Genomic DNA, 21,331 nt, shown 5'->3' with positions numbered 1-21,331 from the left:
GAAGGCACAAGTATGGCATGGTGGAGAGAGGAGGTGGGGCTCCGGGGCCGTCACACAGGAAGTGCCCTCCCGACGTGACACCTGCAATGTCCGTGACAGTTCAGGGAAGGATCCACGACCTCGCATGAGGTTGGATCTCCTAAGGACAGGAGCCTGGTCCTGTGGCATTCCCACGTAGGGAATGAGGTTCAGGTCCTGGTACTCACAGAGCCTAGGGTGGAAGAGCAGCACGAGCGTCCCACGGCCACTGGGAGAGGTGGCTGCGCCTCGGGCCAGGAGCCCTGGGAGGAACAGCGCTGGGACTTAAAAGGTCACCGTGGGAAGACAGGGGCCTGCAGGGACAGGAGCAGGTTAGGGGAGGAGGAGATGGTTATGGGCGGAATGAGGAGAGTGCGGCGCTGCGTTCTGCTAGGACCCAGCGTCCCAGAGGACTCCGGGCCGAGTCAGGGTGCGTGGCATCGCAGTGGCGGGTCCCACAGCGGCTCCATCCTCCCGCCCCCACCCCCGCCGCCCGCCCCTCTCCCCGCCCCGCGCGCAGTCCCCTCCCTCCGTCCCGCCTCCTGCCCGGCCACCTCCCTCAGCTGCTGCCGCGCCGCGTTGCCGGCGCACTTGCAGCCGGGCGGGCACCAGGAGGCGGAGGCGGGACGGTCAGGGGTCCGAGCGCGCAGGACAGCGGCCCCGGGGCCAAAGTTTGCCAGCAGCCCCGGCGGACCAAGCGGGTCCCACGCGCCGCTCGCTGCCCCCTCTCGCGTCTTCATCCCGGCATCGCTGCGCCGGGGGACTGAGCTGCGGCCCGGCTAGCTCCGAGGCGGGGACGCCGCGACGGGAACTTAAGGTGGGAACTTCGCGGGCTGCAGCCTGGCGGGACCCTGCTCCTGCGAGCGGCGCTCCGGGCTCTGCACGTGGCCGCGGCCCCGGTGCCCTCTGCGGATACCTAGGAGCCCCGGGAGAGGCCGCCGGGGCGATGCGGGATGCACCCACGCGGCCGCAGTTTGGTCCGGCCTCGGATCCTCTCCAGGGGTCCCCGGAATGCGAAGTGTGTTCTGACTTTGCATGCAGGGTTTTTGGGGTCCCCCGGGAGGAGTTAGAATGCAGGAGAGTCTTTCACTGTCGCACAGAAGGCAGCACCCCCACCAGCGGGCCTCATTAAGTCATTCATTAATTACGAACTCAGTGAGGGCTTATGGACCACCTACTGTGTGCAAGGCCCTGGAGACAATGGTCGCGGGCCTTAGCGTCTAGTAGAAAAGTTAGAGGTCTCCTTAACCTCAGTGTACCCGCGAAGAGTGGCCCGGCGTTGCTCACAGGCTTTTTTGGGTGTGGATGGAAAAAAGACGAATTCGTTCATTCTCTGAGTTGTACAAAAATTGGTTGAGCACCTGCTGTGGGCAGTCTCACGGTACCAAACACTCAGTGATCATCCATTCATTTATTCGACAAACCTGTACTAAACAACGGCCAAGGTGGAGGCGGGACAAGATGGGGGAAGAGGCTGAGACTCAGGCCCTGCCTCAGAAGGTCACAGCCTGCCAAGGTGGTCAGTAGCCGCAGCACATTGTAGAGCAGATTTCAGGTTGGTACCTAATGCACACGTTCCTAAGGGGGTGACCCCTGGAGAGGAATAAAGGGGCTTTCAAATGCTCTTTAGCAGGGACTGGGGGGGGGGGGCATGATGGGGGCTGAGAAGGCTCATCTAGCATTAGGTGAGCACAGCCTCCTAGGGATGGGGTCTATAAACTGAGCTGCCATTTTGGCACACGTTTTGTTAACCACTTACAATTCACATGTACTTAAGGGGTGCTAAACACCTGAGTTCTCCAAGTGGATAATAGGTGGGAGACAAATGTGTATTCACCCCTCTTCAGGTGACACCTGAGCTAAGTAAGTGCACAGGAGGGGGACAGGGACTGGTCTGATTCACGGGAGAAAGGAGGACCCGCCGGACTCTATAAATCTGGGTAGATATTTGCTGGGGTCTGTTTGACACCCCCAGACACCCTCCCCCGAGCGCACGCACACACACACACACCTAGGCACTCAGAGTCACTGCCTAGTGTCTGTCTCTTCAATAAACACACCTGCAGGTTAAGTGGGGCCCTGGAGATTGAGGCAGTAGGGTGTGCCCACGGTAGGTTTTCCTACCTGTGGGTCGTTTAGCTTTTGCGGCTTTGCAGCGGCACCTGCTAGGGGAGCGGAAGTGAAGCTAACCACAGAGGCTTGGCCCCAAGGGATTGCTCCTACCAGCCCAGCTCTGAGCCAGCCCATTCCAGTGGAAAAATCTCTGCCGTGGGACACACTCCAAACCCACAGGGGACAAGTGCACTGAAAACAAGTCACCCTGAGCCTCTTCCCGAGCGGGAGGACCCGGGCTGTGAGTGCCCCGCAGCCTGATGAGGCAGACTCTCAGAGGCAGTTAAGTTCTGTGCACTGGGTTGGCACGGGACTCTGGCAAGAGGTAAGCCATCTGCCCCAGGGACAAGAAGACAAAGATGTTTCCTGAACACAGTGGCTCACAGGGGCTACCCCTCTGAGAATCCACTCTGGGTTGGTTGCCTAAACCCAGAAAAGGAGAGCCCCCCTTCCCCATGCCTACCCATGGAAATAGCGGCTGCTGGTACCACCTAAATAGAATTAATGAAAACAGAAGGGATGGCGGAAGCTGCCAAAAGCCATAATATTTTACCTGGCAGGCTGTCCCTTAATGAACAAAGTCAGTGTATGACTCTGCCTGGAACCGGAACTCTGTCTGAGGTGATCCCTGCCTCAGGCCAGCACCTGCCCCAACAGACAACAGGCATAGCATCCCCTCCTTCCTGAGGAGCCCTGTGAGCAGCCCGACTAACTGGTGCTGTCTCCAGGGTCCTCATTGGTCCTCTGTGTTAACCAGTATACCTCAATTTCTGAACTCACACACACACACACACACACACACACACACACACACAGGCCAGGGCTTGACTCCAGGTGATACCTGAGACTCAGTTGTCTGCCAGCCCAGAGAAAGGCCCTGCCTCAAAAACAAGTGGACAGACTAAACACTTACACATACACACAGCGTGCACATACACACACAGACACACACACACACACAAGAAGGAGGGGGCTAATACAAAAGATGTTCTGGCCACAGTTTTTAAAAGCTCCTGGTAGAGTAACCGTGCGCACCAGGAGCCATTTTGCCAGCAGCAGAGCCAAGTGGCTAACAACCGGACAGCCTGCCTCGTCGATCCACTTTTCCTCATTTTGGTTCAGCTGAGGCATGGCCACAGGATCCCACCTCCCCGCATGGAATTCCCCGGGCACTTTGACCCCTGTTCTCAGGAGAGAGAAGCTGAGGTGTGTGGGAGTGACGGATGGCAAGTGGCAAAGACAGACTTCCACAGGCAGTGATCCTGAGGAGAGGGGCAGCCTGCAAGGACCTGGGCGGCCTAATAGCTGGATCCATTATAATTAACGATTTAATTGGGGGTGAATGTAGCAAGGCCAGCCTCTGAGTCAGCCCAGCCAGGAGCCCTAATCCTGACAGATGAGATTCACAGGAGAGACAAGAGACAGGAGGCCTGGAAAGAGAAGGAAGGGAGTCTCAGGTCCCCTACTCCAATTTAGGGATCATAGCACAGAGGCCAATCCCCAACATCAGAAGCTTAACAAATACTCTAACTTCTAGAAATCTGCCTAGGGTATTGTGTTAGACTCCTGCCTTTCATATGCAGTGATCATTAGCATATCAGAGTTTGAGGAGATAAGACCTCCCAATCTTGTCTTGCCTCGTACCGTCTTCTGGGAGAGAATTTACTCCCCCATACCTTCTCCAGTGCCCAGAGGCCTCCTGAATTCCTTGGTTCATGGCCTGGCCTTGCTGTGACCCCTGTGATGGTGGTCATATCTCTGGAGGCCACAGTGATGACCCAGAACTCAACAAAAGCAGAGCCTCTATTGCTTTCCTACCCTGATCTAGTGCAAATATAAAGACAACACTGTTACCTGGCCTGCATCAACACCCGTCTCTCCGTATCCCCCAGGCCTCTCCAAAAGCTTGTCTGCAGGAACAGATAAGGTCCAGTCCCTCGCAGAAATGACATCTGCCCTGGTCCCTGCAGTGACGGTGGAATTCAGGGATCCCGCAGACTCTTGCAGTCTCTTGCTGCCAGTCATGTAATGCTTGTTTCACTGAGCCTCAGTTTCCCCATATTGCCTTTTAGGGGAGAATGTAAAGCCCTGAAGTTAGGGCCCCAGCATCACACCTTGGTGCCTACTGAGTGTCCCATGGAGGGACGTCTTAGGGGTCATGGAATCCTTCCATGTGAGGACCGTGGGGCCAGAGATTAGATGATGTCACTGAAGGCTACAGAAACCTCTACTCACCGGCCCTCAGAGCAGCTCTGTAAGAGACACAAGAAGGAGAAGGCTGTTCGAGACCAGTGCCCTGTGGTGCGGATGACTGACTGGAGCGCAGGATCCTTTTCAGGCACCAGGGCCATGGTTAGCCACATTAGGCATGGATCTTTTGTCCGATGCAACTACTCCCGTCTCAGATCCAGACCCCTAAGCCCATGGTGGACCAACCCAATGCTACTTAGAAGTCTCCCTCTGAATGAAATGCTGGCTGGCGGGCCTCCGTTACAGCTCCCCAGAGCTATTTTTCTTCCAGGAGGAAGGACCAGAAACAGCCTCAGCGTTGCCGTGGGTCTCTGGAGGAGAATGGGGTGGAGGCAACCCCAGGGGAGATGAGTGACTGACAGAAAGCGTAGGGGAGGGGCATTCTCGCATTCTGCATGAAGCCTTAAGATGCCAGAGGTGGGCGGTTGGTCGGCCGGGCAAGAGGCTCCTTTCAGCCCTGGGTTCTCCCAGTGTGTGTAGAGCTCTCCCTCCCAGTCCTCTTTGGGACTTTCAACATGATGGTTGCAGCTGAAGGAGCCAGACAGGCTGGTTCCAGGGCCGAGGGAATCTGAGACCCCAGGCGTCGGCGTCTCTGCGGAGCACTCACCCAAGACAATTCCCAAGCCGGAAGCTTTAGGGCCGCTTGTGCTTTTTGCTTGTTCGTTGTAACCTAGGCAATCTCAAGCTGTAGGACCCGCCTGCTTGGCCCCTAACAAGCTTCCTGGGCTGGGCTGTCCTGTCTCCCCGGCTTTCCTCCTCCTTCCAGTTCCCAGGTGCAGTCCCCTCCCCACTTCCTTCCAACACACGCCATGTTACACACAGATCCTTCTGTGTGTGTATGTGTGTGTGAGTCCTAGTCAGGAGTAATGTGTTCATTTACATAAATAGCACCGTGCTGTAAACTTCTGCTGCTCTTCCCACTTGGCTTGTGCTTTGAAGGTCCATTGTTTCTTTGATCCTACACAGACCACAGCCTTGCATCCTCTGTCTTTCTCTAGGAAGATTCGCCAGACTGCTCCCTGGGGACGCATGCCCGGACTGTCCCTCCGCCTCAAGTTACGGGGGTGATGTTCTTGCTTCTTGTTCATCCCTGAGGTCAGATTCCCATGAAGCAGACCCCCCAATCTAAGACTTAAAATCTAAGACATAATTTATCATGTCAGTGTCCCCATCACCTCCATGGCCCCAGAACAGCTCCGGAGCAGGGCTGGGGCCACAGGGGAACATCATTCCTCTGTTTCCTTAGCATCCCAGAACGGCCTCCCTGGACAGCTGGCCAGACAGCACCCCCTCCAGCCCTGGGCTATGGGAGTCAGGTGGTGCTGAGTTCGAATCCTGCCAGGTCAGTTCAGGAGAGAGGCTCTTGGCTGGTGGGTGGAAATGGGTGAAGACACTTACCAGATCCAGCACTGAGATGGCAGGTGTCTGTCGACAGGCAGCGGGCCAGGTGCATCACTCAAGTCCTCTCTTCAGCATAATTCAGCTGGGTAGGAACTGTTTGCATCTCCACTTTATAACTGCGGAAGCCCAAAGTCATAAAGCAACCAGCCGATCTCAAAGCTAATGGGCTCTTCTGTTCCCATTCTACCTCCAAGCAAGCAAATCATCCACTTGGCCCCCGGGGAAGGGAGCCCTGCTCAGGCTCTGCCATCCCCTGTGTTCACTACCTCCTCCCCCCCTCCCCTCCTCCCCCTCTCCTCCCCCTCCTCCCCTTCACCCTCCTCCCCCTCCCCTCCCCCTCCCCTCCCCCCTCCCTCCCACCCTCCCCTTCTCCCCTCCTCCTTTCCCTCCTTCTCCTTCTTCTTTGACAAGGTCTTACTATGTAGTGTTGGATGACCTAGAACTTACTCGGTAGACCAGGCTATTCTTAAATCCACAGAGATCTGCCTGCCTCTGTTTCCCAAATGCTGGTATTAAATGCATGTTGCCAGGATATCTGGCTATTTTGTATGCTTATCACCTAAACTGAATGGTTTAAGCTCATCCACATTGGTGGTCTTGTGGTTCTGCAAAGCACAGGTTTAAAGTGGGCCTGATGGCTAAAACTGGGAGCCAGCGAGACCACGCTCCTTTCTGATTGTTCAGGAAATCTGTAACTTGTCAGTTGCTGCCCGCCCACACTGGCTCCCGGTTCTTCCTATCTCTTACCTTAGCAACCTTCCTCGGTCTGTAGCCCAGGCCCTCCTTGCTGAAGCTTGCTGGAAATTGGATGTGTGTGCCCAGAGTGACTCACATATTTCTGATGTATAACTCCTGTGGTGTCTGTCTGCACTGATCCCTGGGGTCTGATGTGGAGGAATTCCATAGGGCCTTGGGGTCTGGGCACTGTACCCAGGTCAGGCTCCTGCCTCTGTACTTTGAAATAACTCTGCTAGCTTGGCCCCTTCCTGCTCCAGACACTGGTCAGGTGGGCGCTGGCCCTCTGAGCTGCCTGTGAGTTTCTCCCTCCTGCTGTCTCTCTCCTATACTACTTAAGTCGCATCTTCCCCGTCCATCATCCACGCTCCTTCCCACTCTCGCCTGTCTCGGCGCCACCTACTGGTCGCCTCTGGAATCCCCCTCCTCTCCCGTCCCCACACTCAGGTCTCACCACTCAGAAAGTTCTACCAGCTCTTCCTCCAAGCCCGCTGAAGCCATGCCAGCCTGAGTCCCTTCCACTTGTCCTACCCTTGCGACTCTGTTCCCACTGTCGTGTCTTGGCCCCCAAGTCTGCTCCTGACACTGCCTGGAAAGCCCTGCCTCACACCTAAGCTACTCCCTGTGACGCACAAGGCCTCTATACCGGCACCTGCTGACATCCAAATACGTCTCCTGCTTCCTGCCCTTGTCTGCCTCCCAGCCTGCCCTTAAAGCTTGACCATCCAAGCCCACTTGCAAGCCAGAGCAATCCAAGATGTCCCCTCCATCCAGAGTAACCAACCTGAAGAAGCACAAGGCTGGTGCTTCACATGCACAAGGCCCTGCCCCATGTCCCCTCCAGGGACCCTCAGGATAACGTTGCCACCCCATAATCACCCACCACCACACCCAGCTCTGACTCACCACAGCAGTTGCCGTATCCTGAAGTCACTGGTACACTTGTGTGGAAATCGAGTCCCGCTGTCCACCCTCATCAGCTGCGTGAGGACAGAGGCAGGATCTGGCTTGCTCTCTGATGTGTCCCCAGACCCAGCATAGCATCTATTACGTGGGAACGTTGAATGGCTTAACTCTTCCACGGCCCCCTTCCCAGCCAGCAGCAGCCTCTCCCGAGGCTCCACAGCCCTCAGTCTCTGCAGCCGACGTAAGTAACGCAATCAGTGGACAGACAGACATGATCTTTGGGAAGGATCGGGCTGCAGAGAGTAGCATTTATGTCCAGGATCCGCCTGTGCCCTGTGTGATGGATGTGTTTAACTCTGAAGTCCAGAAATGCCAGCTGCCCTCCAGTGACCATCAGATTAGGAAGCACAACTGGGAGAAATGTTTGCAATTCCTCCTTCAGTGAGCAGATCAGACTTTTGACCTTCCCATGAGCTCTGGCTTAGAGGAAACTATCTGCAGCGCTCACCACCACCATCACCACCACCACCACCACCCCGCCCCATTCCTCAGTCCTGGTAACTCCATTTTGAAATCCCCCTGTGGGCAGGGCACCTAGTAAGACACTAGATATCAAATGGGGGTGTAAAATGGGGGTATAAGGAAGACTCCTGGGGAGCAGAGGCTCCTGAGAGAGTGCTGTGAGTGAGCGTTGGCTCCTGGGAACCAGGCTCCCAGGATGTTGTAGCCAAGCAGAGCACAGCTCTCCTCTTGTCTTTGGCGGCAGGATAAAGTGGCAGAGCTTAGAAGCCAGACACTCTTGAAGCACCTAAAGGGATTGTTCCCACGCCTCCGAGGGATCCCGGCAGGCTTAGCCTGAGGACATGGGTGCCAATTTTAGGAGAAGTAAAAAGCTCCCAGCCGCTCTAAAATGCAGTCATCGACTTCAAACAGGTGTAGCCTAGTTTCCCAAAAGTCAGTCTGTGAAGCTCCAGCCTTCCCCCCTTCCCCGGCGCTAAGCTTCTGTCAGCGCACCTGTGGGGAGGAGGCCCCTTGAAGGGAGCACCCCTGAGATCAGCTGTGCATTCCTGACCCCAACTGGATCCCCTGATATCGGAAATGACAGTCTCTGCCTGCATGGATTGATTCCTTCAGAAAATGAAGGGAGAGATGGTATTCTCTCTTTTGTTTTGTTTTGAAATGGGCCTTCCTGTAACCCCAAAGTGGTCCTCTCCTGGGGGAGCAGATTGAAGTCTCCTGGAACAGCGGGTTCCACTATGAAAGTGGCTATATGAGATCTTATTAGTTACAGACCGAAGAAAGATATAAATCGAGGTATTTACCAAATACAGCAGGTGGGGCCACAGGCAGGGAATCAGTAAATCCAGAGGGCTCGTGGAAATTTATTCTGAGGTCCCCACAGTCACGAGGACATTAGGTCAGACATGGGTGTGAGCAATGAATGGCTTTCAAAGGGACTGAAAATAGCCCGGGATAATTTGGTTCTGGTCTGCAACGTTTTAACGATCCATAATCCTCCAGGTTCAGTCATTTGGCATCATAGAATATTTAACACAGGTTACAGCCTGCCTCCCCTCCATTTCTGTCTTCCTGTGTGTTTTTTTCTCTCCTGCTTTTTCAGTTCACATTAGCAAAGAACAATCTTTTTAAAGATTTATTTATTTATTGTATGTATATGAGTACACTGTAGCCGTACAGATGGTTGTGAGCCACCATGTGGGTGCTGGGAATTGAACTCAGGACCTCAGCTTGCTCCGGTCTGTTCACTCTGATCCAAAGATTTATTTATTTATTATGTGTAAGTGCACTGTATCTGTCTTCAGATACACCAGAAGAAGATGTCAGATCTCATTACGGATGGTTGTGAGTCACCATGTGGTTGCTGGGATTTGAACTCAGGATCTTTGGAAGGGCAGTTGGTGCTCTTAACCGCTAAGCCATCTCACCAGCCCAGCAAAGAACAATCTTGAACTTACAACTCTCCTGCCTCCACCATCCAGGTGCTGGGGTCACGGTGGAGCACCACCATGCCTGGTTTCTGTAGTGCTGGGCATAACCCAGGCCTCTCTTCATCTCAGAAGGGCGCTATACCCACTAACTGAGCAACATCCCCAGCTGTTTCATTTTGTTCCTTAAAACGGCATCTCTGTGGACTGGAGAGGTGGCCCAGCAGTTAAAAGTATTGGCTGCTCTTTCAGAGGGCCTGGGTTCGGTTCCCAGTACCCACGGACGGCTCACAACCATCAGTAACTCCAGTTCCAGGGCATGGACACCTCTCCTCTACCCGGAAGCCATGTATATGCATGCAAGGAAAACACCCATACATGTAAAAGAAAAAGAAATTTTAATTATCTTTTTTTTTTTTAAGCCACTCATAGGCCTTTAATCCTAGCACTTGGGAAGCAGAGGCAGGCACATGTCTGAGTTCGAGGCCAGCCTGGCTTATAAAGCAAGTCTCAAGTCAGCCAGGGCTCCACAAAGAAAACCTGTCTTGAAACAAACACACAAACAAACAAACAGTGTCTCTGGGGCTGGAGAGGTGGCTCAGCGCTGAAGAGCTCTGGCTGTCCCTCCAGCGGACCCAGGTTCAACTTCCAGCATCCACATGGCAGCTCACGAACAGCCTGTCAGTCCAGCCCCTCCCTGAGCACTGCACACTTGCTATGTAGACAAGCACACAGGGAAAACACCCCTTCACGCCGGGCAGTGATAGTGCGCGCCTTTAATCCCAGCACTTGGGAGGCAGAGGCAGGTGGATTTCTGAGTTCAAGGCCAGCCTGGTCTATAGAGTGAGGTCCAGGACAGCCAGGGATATACAGAGAAACCCTGTCTCAAAAAACAAAAACCAATAACAACAAAAAAAGCCAAGTGTTACCTAAACATGACCTGTAAGTCCAGCACTTGTTGGACTGAGGCAGGGGGATCACAATTCTGAGGACAAACTGGCCTATGTTATGTAGTGAGATTGGGGCAGGAGAAGGAATATCAAACTTTTGCTACTTTTCTATGCATCCATTTAGTTCTAGAGAGGTCTTTTGAATAATCCAAGGTCTCAAATGTGTGGAGTACAGGAAGGAAGCCTGTGAGTGAAATGAAGTGGGTGTGAGGGAGACGTGGGGTGCAGGTAAGACTGCAATAGACTGGAACGAGGCCTAAAAGGCACAGCCATTTCTCAGCTGGACTCTGAGCCACGATGACAGATTTTTACATGAAATTGCTTAAGTATCAGAAGTATTCGTGAACCAGACTGAGCCCACAAGCTGGAGACAGGTCAGCCTCCTCATTCTCTGGGTGCAGACCCTTCACTCTGAAGCTGGGAAGGAAGGAGGTCGCGGTTGCCGATAGTCTGACCTTTGCTTTCTAAAGCAGACATGTGCTGCTGGCTTGTGCACAGTAAATGCTCTCATCCGACCGACAAGCGGGTCATAGAGTGTTTATACTGCTGGACGCAGGGATCCAGAGATGAGCCAGGGGTGGTTCCTCCCGGGGAGCGGACAGTCCACAAAAGTATCCAAGCTTGCACACAAATAATCATAAAACCGGATACACCATGGGGCTAAGGGAATGTCTCCACGGGTAAAGTGCTTGTGGCCACAGCATGAGGACCTGAGTTCAAATCCCCGCCTCCCATGTAAAAAGCCAGGCATAGATGAGAGGGCCTGTAGCCGCAGCATTGGGGGGATGGAGAAAAACGGATCCCACGAGTTCACTGATCAGACAGCTGAGCTGAAACAGCAAGCTTCTGGTTGGTTCAGTGTGAGATCCTGACTGAAGGCATTTAAGTATGGGAGCATATATACACACACACACACAACCACACAACCTGGGGCAGATTTATTCTGAAGCCCCTGGAGGAGCCAGTGTTGGCTCTGTGCTCTTCATCCTTGGAGTCTGCAAGGTGATATTTGTCAGCAGGGGAGCAAAGCAGGCCCTCGTTTGATATTCAGACATTTCTTTGCCCTGTTTCCTGTTTGTGGAAGCAATAAAGTTGTTCAGAGAACAGTGATACAATTACCAGCCAGCACTGAGCACCCAGCCCGGCTCTTTGTCCTTTCTGATCTGTGGTGTGGGTCACATGGATAAACCCATTTCACAGATAGGTGACTTACCTGGACTGTGTGGCTCCAAAAGCTAATACTTCAATACTAGCGCCTTTCCACTTAGCATTTGGGGTATTGAGGGCCAGATGACTTCAGTGGGGGTTGCCGTGGGCACTGTGGCCTGTTGAGTTAGCTGTTCCCCAGGCCCTTCTGCTGGAAGCTAGAACTGTCCAACACATCAGTCAAGACATTGCTGTATGTCCCAGGTGACGTCAGCTCCACCTGAGAGCCACTGGCCAAGGCTTTATGTCTCTTTCAGTTATGCCATTTAATTAAAAGTTGGCTGGACTGGGGATGCCACTCGGGCAGAGTGCCTACCCAGCATGCACCTGGGCTCAGTTTCCAGCACTTCGCACACTTAAGTGCTAACCTGACCCCAGGGCTCCACTCTGGCCTTCATGGACCCACCCCAGTTACCAGAGAGCCCCTGCCTCCAGTTCCCAACACCAAGAAGTCAGGCAGGTGAAATGGCTCAGCAGGGAAAGGCGCTTGACCAGCAAACTTAGTTACTGAGTCCCATTCCCAGAGCTCACATGAGAGTTGGCAGAGAGAATCATCTTCACAAAGCTGTCCTCTGGTTTCCACACGCTCACACATGCACACTCATGCACACACACACACATATGCACCATTATACACACACAGACACATCCACCACACTCACAGATATACACATCTACCACATACATACACACTCACACACACATACCCATTGTTATATACACACAACATTCACACACACATCTACTACACTCACACACACATCCACCACATTCACACATATATACACCCACCACACACATACACACACACTCATGTACACACACACCCATCATTATATACATACAACATTCACACACATCCACTACACTTACACACGCACACACACCTCCACCACACACATACACACACACACATCCGTCATATACACACAACATGCACACACATACGCTCACACACGGTACTCAAGAGCACTGTCTTCTCTTGCAGAAGACCAAGATTCAATCCACAGCACCTCCTGCCAACACACAACCACCTGAAACTCCACTTCAGCGGAGCCTAACACCTTCTCCTTAGGAGGCATCTCCACACGTGATACACATACAGACATGTAGATACATAGGCATATAAAGAAAAAATTAAACCCACAGTATTTATAATAAGAATACATATTCCACAGTCGGTGAATATGATCCACTTAAGACTCAGGGATCACTAAGGATCTCTCCTCCTTCTGCTTTCAGGCCCAACAGGGATGTGAAGCCTCAAAATGACCCTGTTACCGGGAGACAACTCGGACTATGACTACAGCGCTCTAAGCTGCGCCTCAGACACCACCTTTCACCCAGCCTTCTTCCCACAGCGCCAGGCCATCAAAGGCGTCTTCTACCGCAGGGCCCAACGCCTGAGGCCCCAGGATGACCTGCACCAGATCAGCTCCCTTGGGGACCGCAGGCGACAGATCATCATCAACGTGGGTGGCATCAAGTACTCACTACCTTGGACCACGCTGGATGAGTTCCCACTGACACGGCTGGGCCAGCTCAAGGCCTGCACCAACTTCGACGACATCCTGAGCGTGTGTGATGACTACGACGTAACCTGCAACGAGTTCTTCTTCGACCGCAACCCGGGGGCTTTTGGCACCATCCTCACCTTCCTGCGGGCCGGCAAGCTGCGCCTGCTTCGGGAGATGTGTGCCCTGTCCTTCCAGGAGGAGCTGCTGTACTGGGGCATTGCGGAGGACCACCTGGACGGCTGCTGCAAGCGCCGGTACCTGCAGAAAATCGAGGAGTTCGCCGAGATGATGGAGCGCGAGGAGGAGGAGGGGCCTCTGGACAGCGAGGATCAAGACAGTGAGGGTCCGTCCGCCAGCGAGGGCCGCCTGAGCCGCTGCATGAGGAGGCTGCGCGACATGGTGGAGAGGCCACACTCGGGGCTGCCCGGCAAGGTGTTTGCCTGCCTGTCCGTTCTGTTTGTCACCGTCACCGCCGTCAACCTGTCTGTGAGCACCCTGCCCAGCCTGCGGGAGGAGGAGGAACAGGTAAGGCCGTCAGCAGCTCTGAAGACTGGCTATAACTTCCTTAACCATCGCCCCCCTTCCCTGGGACGCCTTCCCTCACTGAGCTAGCTGTGCAGCCTGCATGGCGGTCATACTAAGTGGCTGTATTTGTATCCGTCTTCTCGATCTCTCTTTCTGATACTAAGTGACTGCCCTGCTCTCTGCAGCGCCCCCTACTGTCCTAGCCTGTAGGATCTAGAGCAAAGCCCAACAAAGAGAACCCCACCCCACACCCCCACGCCAGCCTCTTCTGCAGACTGCATGATTGAGCGTTTGGACGATGTGACCCTGACATGCCTGCCTCTGAGCTGGGCACATTCCAGAGGCCATTAAAACTGACCTCACAGACCCCAGTCCTCTCTCCCTCTAACCATCCTCCCTTCTATAGTAGCCTACCAAACTCGTTTCTTAGTCATGAAGACAACTTTTTTAACCATAGTTCTCTGTGTGTGCACATGTCCACAGGATGGGCATAGGCATTTTTCTATGCACAGTAAGAAATTGCATGTAGCCTGTGGCGGTGGCACACGACGTTAACCCCAGCACTCGGGAGGCAGAGGCAGGTAGATCTCTGAGTTTGAGGCCAGCTTGGGCTACAGAGCTAGTTCCAGGACAGCCAAGGCTATGCAAAGAAACCTTGTCTGGGAAGCGGGACAGGGGGTATTATTGCATGTAAGACATTTACTCTCAGGTTGACACAGGCTGTGTGCTATCAAAAGCCTTGGGCGCCTGGGGGACGGGGCTCTGCTTCCGTCTGACCCTCCCTGCAGGTCTTCCTGTAATACCATAGGAGACATGTTCTCACAGCCACCCAGCATGTGAGGACACTGAAGCAGACAGAACAGTTTACCAAGTCTAGGTTCACAGAATCTATGGTCTGTATACCCCGCACAGCAGCTGGGGACCCATGCTAACCCCACAGAAGTCCATGACCTGCCCACAACTACCCAAACTGGACATGAGGTCGTCAGAAATAAGGTGTTTTCCATATGGAAATGCACACTTGGATTTTCATACCGCTGACAGAGGCATGCCTTTGGTAGAGGGGTGGGTCCACAGGGGAGGTCCCTGGGCCTTTGGGTCCTGACTCTTGCGGCCACACGAAGGAACCAGGTACACACTGTGCAGACATTTGAGAGTCAATCAGACAGCGTGAAGGGAGCATAGGTACCAACAGCATCACTTGAGGACCAGCTGTAGAGCCTGCGTGTGCTAAGCCTTTTGTACTGTTTGACTTAATCTTAGAAGTTCTCACGAGGGAGGAGCTCTTCCATCCAGGGATGTCATGGCGGGTGTGGTCACCACGGCTGCATTTTACAACCCAGAGAGAACTGCTGGTGTGTTCTTACACACTGAACGCTTTTTTTTTTTTTTTTTGGAGGTGGGGTTGGATTTGTTTTTTTTCAAGACAGGGTTTCTCTGTGTAGCCCTGGCTGTCCTGGAACTCACTCTGTAGACCAGGCTGGCCTCGAACTCAGAAATCCGCCTGCCTCTGCCTCCCAGAGTGCTGTGATTACAGGTGTGCACCACCACCGCCCAGCTTGAAGGCTTTTTTTTTTTAAAGGATTTTGAGAAAATATTTCCGTTTAGAGAGATGGCTCAGCAGTTAAGGACACTGACTGCCCTTCCAGAGGTCCTGAGTTCAAATCCCAGCAGCCACATGGTGGCCATTTCATAATGAAATCTGATGTCCCCTTCTGGTATGTAGGTGTACTTGCAGATGATATACATTACATAGTTTGTTTTTTTTTTTAAAAAAAAAGGAAAAAAAAGACATTTCACCAACAAAATTAAACGTTGATGGTCATAGGGACGGGGACGAGGAGGGAGGGCTAGAGCCAGACAGCCAGAACCTGATTCCATCTCACCCACTCTGGCTGCATAGCTGTGGGAAAGTTACTAGACCATGCTATGCCTCAGTTTCCCATACATTCAGGGCACTGTGAATGCAGTACTGAACATTCAGTTTAGTGAGGAAGTCCATGTAAGGGTATCAGCTCCGTGCCTGGCATGTTATCTAGCACAGGTTTGGTTTTAGCCCCATCATTTTGAGAGACAGAGCTTTACTATGCCAGGTTGGCCTGACGCTCACAACATCTCTTCTGCTTCAGCATTCTGAGGAACAGGTTTATCATCCCCAGCTCCAATATTCTTGGTTCTAATTTGTTAAGATTGATATTATTATTATTATTTTATGTGTATGTGGTCAGGGAGCAGGGACTCTCTCTATCCAGCAGAGGGTATCAGGTGCCCTGGAGTTGCAGGCTGTTCTGAGCCACCTGACATGGTGCTGGCAACTGAACTCAGGTCCCCCTGAGGAGCAGTAGGCACTCTTAGCCACTGAGTCATTTCTCCACCACATCCCACCATCACCTTAGTCCTAATTTTATCAGGAAAACAGTGTCAAAGCCAGACTGACAGAACTTCTGGCACTATTTCAGTCTGGCTTCTCCATGTGGTGCTGGAGGTGAAGCCCAGGGCCCCACACGGGCTAGGCAAGCGGCCTATCATTGTGTGCATGCTCCCAATGCTGACAGCACTCTTTTTAAATGTGTGTGTGAGATATGTGTGTGATGTGTGTACATGTAAGTGGTATATGTGTGTGATATGTATACATATGTGCATGTGTGTGTGATGTGTGTGCAAATATGTGCATGTGTATGCATGCATGTGGTATGTGTGCATCTGTGATTGTGTGATATATGTGCATGTATGTGATATGTATGCATGTGTGTGATGTGTGTACAAGTGTGTACATGTGTGATATGTGTGCATGTCTGTGTATGTGTGCATGTGTGATGTGTGTGCATGTGTGTGATATGTGTGCATGTATATGGTATGTGTGCATGTGTATATATACATGTGTTGTATATGCATGTATATGGTGTGTATACATGTGTGTGATGTGTGTGCATGTGAGTGGTATATGTGTGTGATATGTGTACATATGTGCATGTGTGTGTGATATGTATGCAAATATGTGCATGTGTATGCATGTATGTGGCATGTGTGCATCTTTGATTGTGTGATATATGTGCATGTATGTGATATGTATGCATGTGTGTGATGTGTGTGCATGTATATGATGTGTGCATATGTGCATGTATGTGTGTGATGTGTGTGCAAGTATGTGCATGTGTATGCATGTGTGTGGTATGTGTGCATGTGTGCATGTGTGATATATGTGCATGTATGTGATATGTATGCATGTGTGTGATGTGTGTGCAAGTGTATACATGTGTATGATATGTGTGCATGTATGTGGTATGTGCATGTGTGATGTGTGTGCATGTGTGTGATGTGTATGCATGTATATGGTATGTGTGCATGTGTATACATGTGTTGTATATGCATGTATATGGTGTGTATACATGTGTGTGATGTGTGCATGTGTGTACATGTATATTGTGTGTGCATGTGTGATGTATGTGGTATTTGTGCATGTGTGTGATTGTGTTCATGTGTGTGATGTGTGTACATGTATGGGCATGTATGGACATGTGTGTGGTATATGTGATGTGTGGCATGTGTGTGATGTGTGGCATGTGTGTGATGTGTGTGTGTGTGTATGTGGTGTGTGTGCATGTATGAATACATACATGTGGTGTGTATGCACATGCAAGAGTGCACATGTGCAGGAATGAGTTGACATCACATGTTTTCCTAATTGAGCTCTGCTGTTTTCACTGAGGCAGGCTCTCTTACTGAAACCAAGAGTTTGCCTATCTTGGCTAATCTGGCTACCCAGCCTGCCTCTGGATCCTGGCTTTGCCTTCTGAGCAGAGACTGCAGTGGCTCTGGATTTTACCTGGGTGAGGGGATCCAAACGCTGATCCTCACAGCAAGTCCTTCACCCACTGGGCCCACAGCACCCTGATATGTCTTTAAAAATCAAATAAACCAGGCAGTGGTAGTACACGCCTTTAATCCCAGCACACAAGAGGCAAAGGTAGGTGGATCTCTGAGTGTGAGGGCAGCCTGGTCTACAGAGCAAGTTCTGGGACAGCCTGGCCTACAGAGCAAGTTCTGGGACAGGCAGAACAAAATAAATTAATGAATAAACAAACAAACAAGACAAGGTCACATGATCTTGCACTTGAGAGGTGAAGAGAAAGGGGTCAGGAGTTCTGAGTCATCCTCTACCACCTTGTCTTGAAAGAAAGAACCAGAGAGAGAGAGAGAGAGAGAGAGAGAGAATGATCCCTAGCCTTATTTATTTATTTATTTATATAGTTGTTGTAGCTCTGGCTGTCCTGGAACTTGCTCTGTAGACCAAGTTGGCCTTGAACTCACAGAGACCCACCTCCCTTGCTTATGCTAGTGCTAGGTTTAAAGGTATGTGCCACCATGCCTGGCCCTGGCTTTCTTATGTCAGTGACGATGATGTTTGGTTTTATTTGGGGACCATTGTGGCACCTGGTCCATGTGCATACGTTTGAGGGCCTACTGTTTACAGGCACTGCAGGGGAGACGGTGAACAGGACAAGTCTTCATACTTCCAAGTATGTTTGGCTTAGCTGGGTTGGTGGTACCCCACTTCATAGCCACACAACAAGGGGGCTTGTATGAGCAGCCTAAACACACCCGGGGCCACTCAGGAGGGGTGCACTCCAGGGAGGCTTCCTGGAGAAGGAGGGCTTCCCACCCCTGAGGTTGGAGACATCAGAGTCGCCAGGTCAAGTTGTATCACCAAGCTAGAGTGCGTTTTCATAAAGACAAGACTACAGAGGTCCTCCGAGAACTTAGTCACAATCAAAATCTTTTACAGCGGTTCTCAACCTTCCTAATGCCTTGACCCTTTAACACAGTTCCTCATGTTGTGGTGACCCCCCAGACATAAAATTGCTTTTGTGGCTCCTTCATGACTGTAATTTTGCTACTGTTATGAATCATAATGTAAATATTTGATATAGAGGATATCTGATATGGGATCTCACAAAAGGGTTCCAATCCACGGGTTGAGAGCTACTGCTTTAGGAGCCTAAGGTTGGGACATCTGCAGTTGTCCAGGGCTCCAACCTCTTGAGGGCTGTGTGCCCAGAGGATGCCAGCTGGGGGAGGGGGTGAGGAGTGCAGGCCGCCCGAGTTTTATGGGCTGGATCTTCCTAGCACCTGAGTCAATATTCAATATCAATTTGTAGAAAAACAGAAAAGAAAGGGGGATGGGTAGGGGTGGCCCATTCCTTTAATCCCAGCACTTGGAAGACAGAGGCAGGGGCATCTCTGTGAGTTGGACGACAACCCGGTCTATGAAGAGTTCCAGGACAGCTAGGGCTACAAGAAAAAAATCTGTCTCAAAGACAAAAAAAAAAAAAAAAGAAAAGAAAAAACAAAAAAGAAAAGAGAAAGAAAGAAAGAAAGAAAGAAAGAAAGAAAGAAAGAAAGAAAGAAAGAAAGAAAGAAAGAAAGAAAGAAAGAAAGAAAGAAAGAGAAAAAAAGAAAAGAAAAGCCAGGCAGTGGTGGCACACCCCTGTAATCCCAGCACTTGGGAGGCAGAGGCAGGCGGATTTCTGAGTTCAAGGCCAGCCTGGTCTACAGAGTGAGTTCCAGGACAGCCAGGGCTACACAGAGAAACCCTGTCTCAAAAAAAAAAAAACCCAAAAAACCAAACAAACAAAACAAAAAACAAAAAACAAAAAAAGAAAGAAAGAAAAAGAAAAGAAAGGGAGGGGGAAAGGGGGATCACAGCAAGAAGGGTGGAACTGTCAAAACTGGGTTAAAGCGGAAGAGAACAGGAGCCTGGAGTAGTAGCCGTGGGGGAGTCTGGGTAGAGGGATCAACAGCAGCTAGAGAGAAGCCCTAGGGCCTGGGGGCATGGAGAGGCAGGGGAGCTGGGTGTCCCACACAGGCCGGAGCTTCCCTGCTGACTTGCTGCTGTGATCCCTGCTCTGTGCCTCCCCAGGGCCAGTGTTCCCAGATGTGCCACAACGTCTTCATCGTGGAGTCGGTGTGCGTGGGCTGGTTCTCCCTAGAGTTCCTGCTGCGGTTCATCCAGGCGCCCAGCAAGTTTGCCTTCCTGCGCAATCCGCTGACCCTCATCGACCTGGTGGCCATCCTGCCTTACTATGTCACACTGCTGGTGGATGGCGCTGCCTCCAGCCGCCGCAAGCCGGGCACCGGCAACAGCTACCTGGACAAGGTCGGGCTGGTGCTGCGGGTGCTGCGGGCACTGCGCATCCTCTATGTGATGCGCCTGGCCCGACATTCACTGGGGCTGCAGACCCTGGGTCTCACGGCACGTCGCTGCACTCGTGAATTCGGGCTTCTGCTGCTTTTCCTGTGTGTAGCCATCGCCCTCTTTGCCCCGCTGCTCTACGTCATCGAGAATGAGATGGCAGACAGCCCCGAATTCACCAGCATCCCCGCCTGCTACTGGTGGGCTGTCATCACCATGACGACCGTGGGCTACGGAGACATGGTACCCCGGAGCACGCCGGGCCAGGTGGTGGCTCTGAGCAGCATCCTCAGCGGGATCCTCCTCATGGCCTTCCCTGTCACCTCCATCTTCCATACTTTCTCCCGCTCTTACCTGGAGCTCAAGCAGGAACAAGAGCGGGTGATGATCCGCCGGGCCCAGTACCTCATCAAAACCAAGTCACAGCTCAGTGGCATGTCCCAGGACAGTGACATCTTGTTTGGAAGTGCCTCTTCAGACACTAGGGACAACAACTGAGGCGAGAAAACACCCCTGCCCTGCCTGCCAGCTGCGGCTTCATGCAACCACCGCCACTGGAGCCTGGAAAAGGACTTCGTGCTTTCAAGTCCAGCCCTGGGCTGGACCTGACCTGATCAAGCCACGACCCAAAAAGGATATGCGCCACATCACCAAGAGTCCCGCCCTCCCTCTAAGCCCAGAAGTAACAGGGAAGCTAGCTGGGGCCAGTGCCGCACCCACCACCGGGGACTCGCTGCTGTTTCTCTCCCTTAGAAGCTGACTGGCCCGATCCCACCACGTAAACAACATGCCCAGCCAAGCCTGCATACGCTGGGGGACTGCCTGGAGAAACAGACATCGGGCGGCCACACGTGACTTTGGTGTGTGTCCACTGAAGAAGAGCCTGCCATTGGGACTTTCGAGGGCGGAGCTTTGCCTCTTAGTGGAAGGACCACGTTGCCGGGGTCTCGGGGCTGGTGGGACACTGGCAGGAGGGAGAGAGGCAGACAGGCCTTTAGGGCGCCCACCACGGATGCTGGGTTCAGGCTCCTCGTGCTCCTGACCCCTGAGCTCATCCCTCATCCCTCGTCCTGCTCACCCTCCCCACATCCTCCCTGACGCCCCCCGAGGTCTCTCTTTTCAGACTCCACTCAGCCCAGTGGGGGTGGGGACACCAACACGCTGCTCATCTCTGCTGACTTCAAAGGTGAAATCGCTTCATTCTGTGGTTTAAAACTAGTGAGATTTTAGCCTACTCCAATTTATTTTAATGTTACCCAAAAAGGGGACTTTATACCCCTTACCTGAGCCTCAGCCTAAACCCACAGTGGATGGGTGCTTCTGGCAGGGGTGGCGGTCCCTAGGAAGTCTGGAAAGTGTGAGGGAACCTCCTCAAAAGAAGCCACTCACTCCCTGGCCTCAAGAAACATCGTGTGTGCAGCAACAGGGACCCCAGGTCAACCTAGAAGATTCCACCTCAGCCTGAGTCCTGGGTACCTGGCACTAAGGAGATGTTTTATACACACATTCATACACACTCATGCACAGACATGTGGCATACACACATATATACACTTATGCACAGACGTGTGC

The 21,331-nt window shown here is 52.3% G+C and overlaps 1 protein-coding gene across 1 annotated transcript; it reads left to right on the top strand.

Annotated features, from left to right (window-relative positions):
* The first annotated feature begins 599 nt into the window (after positions 1–599).
* Kcng1 (potassium voltage-gated channel modifier subfamily G member 1) lies at positions 600–20,944 on the top strand. The gene is made up of 3 exons (XM_052184386.1): positions 600–835; positions 12,767–13,566; positions 19,487–20,944. Exons 2-3 carry the CDS (start codon positions 12,793–12,795, stop codon positions 20,255–20,257), a joined length of 1,545 nt encoding a protein of 514 aa, XP_052040346.1. The 5' UTR covers positions 600–835; positions 12,767–12,792; the 3' UTR covers positions 20,258–20,944.
* Positions 20,945–21,331: the final 387 nt, after the last annotated feature.

The sequence above is a fragment of the Apodemus sylvaticus genome, chromosome 5 (assembly GCF_947179515.1).
Source record: "Apodemus sylvaticus chromosome 5, mApoSyl1.1, whole genome shotgun sequence".
Lineage (NCBI taxonomy): Eukaryota > Metazoa > Chordata > Mammalia > Rodentia > Muridae > Apodemus > Apodemus sylvaticus.
Note: the sequence above shows the minus strand (reverse complement) of the source record. Positions and strands in the feature narration are given on the sequence as shown.

What these genes read in the sequence shown, in the direction of transcription:
- Kcng1 (XM_052184386.1), top strand. Translation starts at nt 12,793, where the DNA reads ATGACCCTGTTACCGGGAGACAACTCGGACTATGACTACAGCGCTCTA. An exon ending in TGCGGGAGGAGGAGGAACAG is followed by an intron (nt 13,567 to 19,486) that starts GTAAGGCCGTCA and finishes GTGCCTCCCCAG; the next exon opens with GGCCAGTGTTCCCAGATGTG.